This window comes from Watersipora subatra, chromosome 11 (assembly GCF_963576615.1).
Source record: "Watersipora subatra chromosome 11, tzWatSuba1.1, whole genome shotgun sequence".
Classification (NCBI taxonomy): domain Eukaryota; kingdom Metazoa; phylum Bryozoa; class Gymnolaemata; order Cheilostomatida; family Watersiporidae; genus Watersipora; species Watersipora subatra.
This window is the reverse complement of record NC_088718.1, coordinates 24,642,174-24,655,115: the sequence shown is the minus strand read 5'-3', so window position 1 is coordinate 24,655,115 and position 12,942 is coordinate 24,642,174. Positions and strand designations below refer to the sequence as shown.

At 34.0% G+C, this 12,942-nt stretch overlaps 1 protein-coding gene across 1 annotated transcript; it reads left to right on the top strand.

Moving 5' to 3' along the window:
* The first annotated feature begins 581 nt into the window (after positions 1-581).
* On the top strand, positions 582-8,045 carry LOC137407892 (fap1 adhesin-like). The gene is made up of 3 exons (XM_068094273.1): positions 582-674; positions 1,397-1,458; positions 7,499-8,045. The coding sequence occupies exons 1-3, from the start codon at positions 582-584 to the stop codon at positions 8,043-8,045; spliced, it is 702 nt and encodes a 233-aa protein (XP_067950374.1).
* Positions 8,046-12,942: the final 4,897 nt, after the last annotated feature.

The window sequence follows — 12,942 nt, the reverse complement described above, 5'->3', positions numbered from 1 at the left end:
AGGTGAACTGTTCCTTAATTTCATCTACCTCAAGTTCCGATATGAGGTGCCGCTTGATTATGTTACTCCTCTGAGCTACAAGTTGCTTAGCGGTTAGTGGCAATTCAGGGCGCATGTTTATCCACAGTTGTCACATCCTTCCCATATAGCCCCACTTTTGAGGTTCATTCATAAAGTAGCACTGCATGAGGTCCGTGTTATCAGTCCGAGTCCATTTCATCCGTTTTGAACCAGTAGCCCATTTTTCACTGCCTTGTCCTGTTTCAGCTACAGGCAGCACGGACCTTGTTTGACCGGGCGACGTCCGAGCCGGCATGGGTTTGGTTATTGCACTCCTCTGAGCTACAAGTTGCTTAGCGGTTAGTGGCAATTCAGGGCGCATGTTTATCCACAGTTGTCACATCCTTTCCATATAGCCCCACTTTTGAGGTTCATTCATAAAGTAGCACTGCATGAGGTCCGTGTTATCAGTCCGAGTCCATTTCATCCGTATTGAACCAGTAGCCAATTTTTCACTGCCTTGTCCTGGTTCAGCTACAGGCAGCGCGGACCTTGTTTGATCGGGCGACGTCCGAGCCGGCATGGGTTTGGTTATTGCACTCATCATAGAGGTCGTAGACGTTATACAAGCAAGGGTCTTGTCCAAGGACCACCAGAGAAGTGCAGCTGTTGGGGTTTGAACCGAGGACCTAATGATCACGGTCCCAATACCTTACCAACTGCGCTATCTGTCCTGTATATATATATATGTATTTCATTTCATATTACATTCGGTAAAGCTTTTCATTTTAGTACAACCACGTCTGACGAGTGCATCGCATGAAACAAATTTGTAGAGCAATTACTAAAAGTTTACTTTCTTCTTAATATTTTTTCAAATATATATGTATATAGATATGTAATATATATAGATAGTATATATATGGTTTGTTGTATATGTTATATTATATGTAATATATATAGATAATATATATCTACATGTATATATAATACTAATCTCTATATATATGTTACTAATCTCTATATATATAGATAATATATATGTAATATATATCCATATTATAATATAATATGAATATTGCTTTAGAAAACTCAACCTCAACTTCGTTAACGCAAACAGTGTTTTGACCGTTAAAACGCTCAAAAGAAAATGATGTCTTTTTTCTTAGCGTTTCAATCGCAATCAAGTTCTGCCTATTTTAATCTGAAAACGTCCTGGCAGTCACATCACCTAAAACAAACAAACGAATCTCCAGTAATAGGAAAATATTTATACTTTCTGATAAAAATTGCTAAAATATTCCATGAGAGGCCCCTTAACTTGCGACAAGCAATTAATGCTTTTGATTTATATGTAGTTTGTACATGTACTGATAAATACATGCACTTGTGACAGTGTTCTCCTAACTTGAACGCTGTAATAACTCGAACTCTTTCTCTCGGCCCCGTGAAAGTCGAGTTAGCCAAGTTTCACTGTACTTATATTTTACAGTAAAAATAATCATGTTGGAAAATGGTGATTTTTGAAATTATCAGGTTTTTAAATAATAATGCTTAGAAAATGCTTAAAACTTTATTAGCAAGCTCAAAAACATGAGAAAGAAAGAAGCTATAATAATATACATGTATAAGCTACATGTATATATATAATATAAGGTGTATAATATATAAGCTATGTAATATTAAAACTATTCATTAGATAAGCAATAACGTTGATGGATTTGTAGTTTCAGAATTACATGTATAACTGCACAGTTATATCAGAACTAAAATTCTTATTCTTTTATTTCTCTGATTCTTCAAGGGGAAAAAATACAAGCTGGTGAACACCCTAACTAACATGCTAAGGGCACAAACCAGTCAATTTCATAACTAACATGCTAAGGGCACAAACCAGTCAATTTCATAACTAACATGCTAAGGGCACAAACCTGTCAATTTCATAACTAACATGCTAAGGGCACAAACCAGTCAATTTCATAACTAACATGCTAAGGGTAAAATGAAAGTGAAATCATGAAATCAACAGTAAACTTGACGCAGTTTAGATGAAGACAATTTACTAAAAAATGATTTCATTAGAAGATAGCTAAAGTCAAGGCATATCTTTAAGGTTCTAGGGCTACATATCGATGCAATCAAGTTAAGAAAACTATAAAGGTAATAACGCATCATTAGCAGATGGCTTCTAAACAGACTGTTAAAATTTTGTCCTTGCTCAAAAGAAGGCGTAACTGCTGCAACGGTCGCAGTTTAACCGTTGCTGGATTTGATTCCTTTTACTACTGTAGAATTTAGCAAAAGTAAAAGTTTTTGCAGTAAATAACTACAGAGTTTGGCTGCCAGTCAGCCCTTTATACAAATAGTATGACAGCAAAGTCAGATCTGTTCTTGAAATGATATTTGATGGCAGAACATTATTAAAACCTTTTAAAGCACTGCATGGCAACTGTCAACAGTTTTACATAAGCTATAAACTCGATGTGACAGAATTGACACGATCCTTGGCTACTGAACTCACTATTTTGCTATTTTGATCAAAAAAGTGACACATGAATCTTTGGACTACATGACACCCACTTGTTTTTCTTCAAAGTAGCCTACTATCAGATGAAAAGCTGCCACAAAAGCTTAACAACTGAACAATTATTTACCATGCAGAAAATGGTGAGTTTAATCTGTGAGTTTTTGGCTGGCAATACTTTTTTTACTTTTAATGAATTGTTAACTGAAACTGCATTTACTTCCTGAAACTACTGATTACTAAAAAAGCAGGTCCAATATATATCTAAATTTTTTGTTGTGCAAACACAACAAAAAGATTTCAAAATTTTTCTGCTAGAAAAAAGATTTTCTGGCTGGTTTTGGCATCCGAAAAAATTAGGCGTGGCAATTTATTAGATACTATCTCAGCAATATAATAATAATAAAAGGAGTTAAATAAAGTAAAGCATCTCAACAATCTTTTTGAGCATTTGAGTTGTGTTACTGCTATGACATTTATATCTCTATTTCTTTCACACCTCGATTTTGATGAGTAGTTTGTTTATTGTAATAAGTTTCAATACACAATACAGAGACAATACAAAGACAATACAGAAACAATACAAAGAAAAAACAGAGGCAATGGTTCAATAGTTGATAGTTATTAGTTTTGTTTTAGTTATTCATCAGACAAATTAGATTTTGTTTCAAGGCTGCTTATTACGTGCTTTACTAGATAAAAGGTTTTTAAAAAGGAGAGAGTATGTATATAATATATTTTGTGCTGTGCCATCTTTTTGGTTTCAGGTATTTTGGTCTTTTGTCAAAAGCACTTTTGTAGCAAACAATTTTTTTACATTTGCAATCAGAGGAGGTCATGGTCTGTATTACAGAATGATAAGCTTTGATAATCATGATATGTTATTTAGACATTACACTTTGATAATTGTGATATGTTATTTAGACATTACACTTTGATAATTGTGATATGTTATTTAGACATTACACTTTGATAATTGTGATATGTTATTTAGACATTACACTTTGATTATTGTGATACGTTATTTAGACATTACACTTTGGTAATTGTGATATATTATTTAGACATTACATTTTGATAATTGTGATATGTTATTTGAACATTACACTTTGATAATTGTTATATGTTATTTAGACATTACACTTTGATAATTGTGATATGTTATTTAGACATTACACTTTGATAATTGTGATATGTTATTTAGACATTACACCTTGATAATTGTGATATATTATTTAGACATTACATTTTGATTATTGTGATATGTTATTTAGACATTACACTTTGATAATTGTGATATGTTATTTAGACATTACACTTTGATAATTGTGATATATTATTTAGACATTACATTTTTATAATTGTGATATGTTATTTAGACATTACACATTGATAATTGTTATATGTTATTTAGACATTACACTTTGATAATTGTGATATGTTATTTAGACATTACACTTTGATAATTGTGATATGTTATTTAGACATTACACTTTGATAATTGTGATATATTATTTAGACATTACATTTTAATTATTGTGATATGTTATTTAGACATTACACTTTGATAATTGTGATATATTATTTAAACATTACAGTTTGATAATTGTGATATGTTATTTAGACATTACACTTTGGTAATTGTGATATGTTATTTAGACATTACACTTTGGTAATTGTGATATGTTATTTAGACATTACATTTTGATTATTGTGATATGTTATTTAGACATTACACTTTGCTTTTAGCTCAATCTGGATTGTTTAATGAAAAAGTAATTAAAATGTTAGGCTATTATATTTGCTGCAAAAGGTTCCCTAATCATAACGAGCATTATTAAAATTGTTATTATTGCTACTTTTGTTAATATTATTACTGGTATTGTCTTTTTTTCATTATTGTTAATATTTGTTTCAATTAGAAAAAAAATTGTCTGCTGTTGGTGCACTAATGTAAATAATAATACTTGACCTTTTTTGTTAAGTCAACAAGAACTTTATTAGTTGAGGAATTATCTACACCGTAGGATTTTATTTAAAATCGATGTTGCCAACCAATATTTTGTTGTGAAAACGTACGAAGATTCTACAGAGTTTCTAGTTAATCATGAGGGAAGCAATACTATCTTATAAACAATTATTTATATTCCAATGTTTAAGCTATTCTGAGATTGAAGTTTTCAAGTGGAGGTAGTGGTAATAATTTTGGATATTTTATAGTATGAATGTAAGATCATTCTAGGTCTAAAAGCAACTAGAGATTACAAGAATGTCTTATGACTTCTCTAAAACTTTCGGCTAATTTGTAAATTGTAGTTGATTTAAAAAGCATTTAAACAAGTAAACAAGATTGAGTACCTAAAACAGCTAGAATAATTTAATTAAAATATATGATTTATAAATTCTTTAGGGTTTTATGTTTTGAAATGTTATGTGAGTTTATGATGTCATTGATGCTAACTGTCCCGTGTCATTATGAACTTGTTTTATAGGGTAAGTGGTTTCTTTAGTAGGATTTATGTCAAGCACCAAGTCTATAACACGCCTCTTCAATATTTACTGTGGGTTAGAGAGAGAGAGAGAGAGAGAGAGAGCAGTTTAGGTTAACTAGTTATACACTATATACTAGTTATTCTGCTATCAATAAGTTAATAACATTGCGTTTTGAAAGAATCCTGCCCATATCAAAACTGCAGCAATCACACAGAAAAAACAAACAAACCAATCAACCCTTTATATAAAAAATATACTAGAAATTCCACTGTCATACAGCCCACTACCAAAGTGATATTGGAAAAAAGAAAGGGTACTGATGGTTGAGAAATGCAATATTAGCAGTCAAATGGCACTGCAGTGCAATAGGATAACTGCAATGGTAGCTGTAATGTACTATGTATGGGTGTTATTATATACAACAAACAGCAATAATGAAAGGAAAAGATTATATGTTTATATCTCTCCCCTGCAATAGGAGAAATGCAATATTGGCCAATATTAGAAGTAAAATGCACTGATGTTAATAGAATAACCAATATTATTAATATAGTAATAATATAAAACCAATGCACAATTTTGTTTCCAATTCTAAACGTCATAGCTAACAATATAAAGAAGTTGTGATATTTATATAGATTTTTAGAAAATATATTTAAAAAAGTGTTTGGTCATGACAAACAGCAATAATGAAAGGAAAAGATTCTATGTTTATATCTCTCCCCCTGCAATAGGACAAATGCAATATTAGAAGTAAAATGCACTGATATTATTAGAATTACCAATATTATTAATATAGTAATACAGTAATAGTAGAAAACCAATGCACAAATTTGTTTACATTCAAAACGTCATAGCTAACAATATCAATAGTCATCCATCAATAGCTTACACTTCAATAGTCATCCAAACTTATAATTAAATATTGTAATAATCTCATTAGAATCGTTAGAAAAAAATATCATCGTCATTTCCTTTACTTTCACTGCTTTGGACATCAGTTATAATACCAAAGTACTCAAAAGTTTCTAAAATGTCAGTTACTTTGAAATCGGCCAAAAAAGAAACGACTTCTGTACTTCTACGTTAATTACAGAAACCTTCGGCAATTCGACAATGCTATAGACTGGTGAAATGTGCACGTTATTTTTTCGCGAAATGCGCTTGACCTAATGGTTCTATTCTCTGTTGGTCGGCGTTTCGTTTGCCGGTCTTAATTTTGATAAAAGTATGGCTTGGCCAGTTTTAATAACAATTTTCGGCCAAATTAATCTGTCTATTAGTGTATAATCTGATCAGATGGGTAAGTTTTAAGATACTGTCAACAATTTACAAAAACTTGGTAACATATTTAAATAGAATTACATGTGTTTTGTATCGTTATTATACTTTAACGACTTTACAAAACGATGGTTAAATTTGTTGATGAGATTTCGAAACAAGGGTTTGCGACGTTCTTGATGAATAATTTTTGTAAGTTGTGTGCACATGCATTTATCATAAAAACTCTCAAACATTCGCTCTGTTCGTTTGGTCGTGGGATTACCTTGTTTTTTAAATAGAGCATCAATCATATTTCTGATGCAGTTAAACATATATTAAGGAAGATGAGGTTGTGTTGCAACCCGCTACAAAAACTGCCTTGATATTTGCCTTTTGTATTGAAAGTATTGATGATTGGCTCATCACGCTATAAATTACCTGCTTTGTTGAAATACACTTCATGAACTGAAATAATCCCATAATTCAAAAATATTTGAGCAGTTATTTTAGATTGGGAAACGATTTAAACTATTTGTTTTATTAGTTGTAAAATAAAATAGTTATAGAATTAAAGCACTTCCCTTTTCAACCACTATTCTAGAATTGAATTTTTTCAAGAAAACCGGATATATCATCTACCTTTTTAATAAAGTCCCAATAAATGGTTATAGCAGTGACTTAAGGGGCAGCCTCATTGTGTAACCTGTTTGTTATTCTTAGTAATAGCACTAAATTTAAAAACCCACATTGTTCAACGTCATCCAACAAAAGAATATTTTATTCACAGCAGTCTTTTCTAAGCTACTCACTTAACCTACCTTCTCTCGCCTACATTTTTAAGTTTTTACATTTTCCTTTATTAACATAACAATAATGTACCAAGCACAGAATGCTCCTGTTTGATATATAACTTTTTTATTTGGTTTGAAGTTTGGAGTTTTGAGTTCAACTACTCAGTTTTCTTTACATCGGTACTCAAGTGCTCAACAGAGTGCTCAACAGAGTGCTCAACAGAGTGCTCAACAGAGTGCTCAACAGAGTGCTCAACAGAGTGCTCAACAGAGTGCTCAACAGAGTGCTCAACAGAGTGCTCAACAGAGTGCTCAACAGAGTGCTCAACAGAGTGCTCAACAGAGTGCTCAACAGAGTGCTCAACAGAGTGCTCAACAGAGTGCTCAACAGAGTGCTCAACAGAGTGCTCAACAGAGTGCTCAACAGAGTGCTCAACAGAGTGCTCAACAGAGTGCTCAACAGAGTGCTCAACAGAGTGCTCAACATAGTGCTCAACAGAGTGCCCAACAGAGTGCTCGACAGAGTGCTCGACAGAGTGCTCGACAGAGTGCTCGACAGAGTGCTCGACAGAGTGCTCGACAGAGTGCTCGACAGAGTGCTCGACAGAGTGCTCGACAGAGTGCTCGACAGAGTGCTCGACAGAGTGCTCGACAGAGTGCTCGACAGAGTGCTCGACAGAGTGCTCGACAGAGTGCTCGACAGAGTGCTCGACAGAGTGCTCGACAGAGTGCTCGACAGAGTGCTCGACAGAGTGCTCGACAGAGTGCTCGACAGAGTGCTCGACAGAGTGCTCGACAGAGTGCTCGACAGAGTGCTCGACAGAGTGCTCGACAGAGTGCTCGACAGAGTGCTCGACAGAGTGCTCGACAGAGTGCTCGACAGAGTGCTCGACAGAGTGCTCGACAGAGTGCTCGACAGAGTGCTCGACAGAGTGCTCGACAGCGTGCTCAACAGAGTGCTCAACAGAGTTTGAATGATTGAAAAAAAGCTGACAGCAACAGTTGTTAAAATGTCTATCTACTCGACTATAACTATATAAGCTTATGTGGTAGAGTATATTTTAATGTTACACAGTCTGTCCAGCTTATTTAATAAAACTCCCGATAAGATAAATATGTTGTAAATCTGATGCGCATATGAACATCAAAGCCTACTGACACGACATGAGCAATCTTACACTTTCTGATGACTTTGTGCTTCACCGGAAAAGACTCGTGATACCGGTGAAAAAAACGAATGACGTTTTAAAATTCATACATAGACATATCGTTTTTCAAATCTCTGTGGACAAGTTTTCCAATCTGCCTGATTGCCAAAAATTACTGATAATAATGCAAAGATGGTGAAGAACTGCAGAATCCGCTAAACTTACATACCAGGGGAGCGCATACCTCTAAAGCTATCAGTACTCCCTGATAGATCATGGCAGCAATAACCAATATTTTGTTAGTAATAACCAATCACTTGTTAGTAATAACCATTCACTTGTTAGTAATAACCAATCACTTGTTAGTAATAACCAATCACTTGTTAGTAATAACCAATTACTTGTTAGTAATAAACAATCACTTGTTAGTAATAACCAATCACTTGTTAGTAATAACCAATCACTATTGTAATATGTACCAGCAATAACCAATCTCTTCTACAAAAACTAAAACTCGATAATTATTGTGGATTAATAATAGAAATGCATCAAATTCTTTATCAACAATCTGACTAGTTCAGCAGTCATCAACTCTCTGAAGTCTATATTTGCACACAACAGCATTTTAGAGACACTAATATTAGACAATAAATCGTGTTACATAAAACATCAGTTCAGGCAATTTGCTAAAGAATATTGTTTTAATGGAGTGAAAAGTTCTCATTGATAGCCTTAAGTTTAAGATGAAGTAAGGAGGAGTGTACAGACTGTAACGAGTTTCATTAAAATATCTGTAGATCCTCAACTTGCACTACTTCTGTACTGCAACATTACCATACACCATGGATCAACAGCCATACTACTCGTGTGAAGACAACTTCAATGATTCCACATTCGAGATTACAAAAAACTGGCAAAGTGACTAAAAACTTCTTTGCAGATCCAACATCATCTACACTGATAATGGAACCATCAAGAGAAATCGTTGAATTCTAACTGTCAAGCCTAACCCAACTAAAAGTGGAACAACTCATCTTTAGTTTGAGATGTTGTTATTTCCTGAAATTCTACTTCACCGAGTAGTCTAGCAATAATACCGACCATTGGCCATTTATTGTCTTGGCTCCTAATGTGCCTGACATACATAACTACATGACCAACTCAGCTACTGACCCTATTAACAACAGACTTTGTTGTTGCTTCCATATTTCATAGAAGATAACTTGATTGATTATTTGTGGTTTATGCATAAGCTTGCACATGAGAAAGCTTCTTCTTGTTTGTTTCGTGTATCTCAATCTCCTTAGTTATGCTACTGACAACACATGAAGAAACTTTTATCAATATATACTCCAGGTTATCCTAAGTTAGCACTCTATAAAGTGTCTTTATTAAACAAAAAGAAAATTTTATTAGTATTAAAAATTTTTTTAAAATTTATCTACTTATTTTATTGCTTTTGGCTATTTCAATGCAAAAAGTTGAGACTCTTAGAATAAATTTCTTTCAATTTCAATCATGAACATAAAACCTTAATTTGTCGAGGGTTCTAATAGGGCATCTACTGTGAACTCGGAATCATGACCCTGACTATATTTGCAAAATAATAATGTCTTTAGCAAATAAATATTATTTATTATGTTCCTTTATTGAAAGTTTTATAAGTGCAAAATATAGGATTGATGGCTAATAAGGCGTTGACTAACAATTAACAATAAAAGGCCTTGCATTAGCAATAAATACTCGCAGATGATTTAAAATGTGACATGTAAATTAAATTTCTAGAGTCCTAACAAACTTAGTTAAACGCAAGACTCAGTCAAATTGCCCATCATCTGCACTGTTTATGAGTACGGGTTCATTCGAAACCCTCTGTCAAGGAAGGTCATATACTAAATCACCAAACACTGCAGCTTGTTCCAGGATTCAGCTTTGATCCTTTTGGACAGCTAAATGCTTTAGAGAATTCCGGAAAGTTTATCAGTGTCCCTTCAAGCCTACAAATTTCAGTCCTCATTAAATATATTTAGTCAACTTGTGAGAATAATAAAAATGATAACAATGGTAAAAAAACATGAGTAATCAAAACTCAGAGGTTAAAAAATCATGATTCACAAAACAAATAATTTACAGGTGTGTCATCCAGAGGTCACTCAAGAGTTCGCAGAACTAGAGCAATGACATTACATTTAGTTACTGTAACTAAACACAAATTAATCTGTGACCATACTCTGAAAAACAACATAAAACAGAATATTGTGGTGGAAAATAAAATTTTAATGGTTGTGATACATTGTATACGCTAACAAAATAACAAATATCTATTCAGTTGATGAAATCTGCAATAAAGTGTAACATTACTATGTATGCTACTGGAAGTTTTTTTCTATTGAGATGGATGTAGCGACTAACCCTGCGATCTGAAAGCGGCTTGCCAGTAACTACCTTGGTACACTAAACTTTTGTTAGGCTATGTCACTAGAGACTTACTAAACACACACCTTTGTTAGGCTATGTCACTAGAGACTTACTAAACACACACTTTTGTTAGGCTATGTCACTAGAGACTTACTAAACACACACCTTTGTTAGGCTATGTCACTAGAGACTTACTAAACACACACCTTTGTTAGGCTATGTCACTAGAGACTTACTAAACACACACCTTTGTTAGGCTATGTCACTAGAGACTTACTAAACACACACCTTTGTTAGGCTATGTCACTAGAGACTTACTAAACACACACCTATGTTAGGCTATGTCACTAGAGACTTACTAAACACACACCTATGTTAGGCTATGTCACTAGAGACTTACTAAACACACACCTATGTTAGGCTATGTCACTAGAGACTTACTAAACACACACCTAAAGCTAAGCTGTTACCTTTTCCTAATTTTACTTTAATTTTGTTGTTTTTTTTTTTTCTATTATCCTTTCCGGTGGCGCTTTTTGCTTCACGTTCATTAAAACCTTTAACCGAAATTTATAAAAACTTTTTCTAACCGATTTGAGGAAAAAAACTGAGCATTGCTGATTTCAAAAGTGGCCTCTCACATACCTGGCTATATATGGTATATCTAGTGGCCATCAAGAACTGGCTCGTATGCTTGTGTCTCAAAGATTGCTCGTAAGTCAAGAGAGACACGCGCTTGAAACTTTGCTCATATACTAATTTTATCGTATATTGGGTAGCCTGTCTTGACAACTGTTGTTTTTGCGAAGTTGTCTCCCCGTCGAGCAGGCGAGCAACACAACAGCTTGTCACAAGACGTACTGCACCTGATGCATCAGCTGCACTTATAGGGAGTTGTTCTCTTCCGTCTATGCAGCTTGGTTGCGATGTTATGTCGGTCGCTTCATTGGTAATCATAACGAATTTCGCGCAAAGACTTATGTAGAAAAAAATAAGATTACAGCGTTTAACCAGCGACTAGTCTCTGCGGTAAACTTTAGTAGAACTTGAGAACTTAGGCAACAACAGCAACTACACATGTCGTTATTTGTGTGCTCAGTCAGTTTTATTTCTATTTTTGTACCAGTCAGTTTTATTTGTTCTTATGGATTTAATTTTTAATTTATTTTATTCTTAAGTTCTACTAAAGTTTACAACAGAGACGGGTCTTTGGTTAAACGTTGTAATCTTTTTGTCTTTACATAAATTTTTGCGCGAAATCCGTTATGATTACCAATGGAGCGGCCGCCATGACATCGCAGCCAAGCCGCATAGACGGAAGAGAACAACTCCCTTTCCGTGCAGCTGATGCATCAGGTGCAGTACATCTTGTGACAAGCTGTTGTGTTGCTCGCCGGGGGACAACTCCGCAAAACAACAGTTTGTCAAGACAGGCTATATATTGGGAGACTCATTTGTGGAGGTATGACTGAGGAGCTCGTAATCACAGTATGAAAATCTCAAAGTTTGTCGTTGTCTGCCGTTTGTTTGTTATTTGGCTTTTCTAGCTATTGCGATTATTATCTAGCGATAAAAAAATCCGTATCATCAATAATTTAATTTCGAAACCTCCTAATCACCAGGTGATTATTTAACCAATTAAGCTCCTCGAAATGCAACGGATTAGCTGGGCGAAATGAGTCGTTATAAGGGTTGAACTCCGCATAACGCTCTGTGTTACAAAGCTTGCTCTCACGGCTCTTATTAGTAAGTTCACTAGCTTACTCAAATTATCCATTGGAAATGTACCAGGCTAATGGCAAGTGGCAAGCAACTACATTACCTGCCAATGTTTATGAGCTGTTTTTTAATACCAGTGAAATGTCGGGTATTTGACTAGTAAACATCCAACTAGTAAAATACCGTCTTTTAAAGACATCCTTGGAATTTATTAAAGATTACTAATTTTAAAATTTTTAGGTGGATAGAAGTAAGTGTTCAAATTTTAAGTCGCTATGTTTGAAAAGTTCAATAAATGTTACTTTTATTTTGTTTAAAAACTTCTTTCACAGTTTTTCCGAGTTTGAAATTTATAGATTTTATAAACTAATGTGGAGACAAGAACTCAAACAAGTTTTGATGGTAAAATTAGGAAAATTGAAAAATACTTTGTGGTCTTCTGTTAAATACAAACATTTTTTAACTTTTCTGTCAGCGGTACCTTAGTGTCAAAAGGTCAATGGTTTAAAGACAATCGTGGCTCCTGTTTAAGTTTTGTTTAAATTTAATCTGCAAGAAACAACACAAGAAGGAATGTAGAGTATAC

Excerpts from the sequence above, each read along its gene's own strand:
- LOC137407892 (XM_068094273.1), top strand. The coding sequence starts at position 582 with ATGGGTTTGGTTATTGCACTCATCATAGAGGTCGTAGACGTTATACAA. Across the intron at positions 675-1,396 it reads AGAGAAGTGCAGCTGTTGGG|TGTTCTCCTAACTTGAACGC; the intron begins GTTTGAACCGAG and ends CACTTGTGACAG. Across the intron at positions 1,459-7,498 it reads CTCGGCCCCGTGAAAGTCGA|AGTGCTCAACAGAGTGCTCA; the intron begins GTTAGCCAAGTT and ends AGTGCTCAACAG.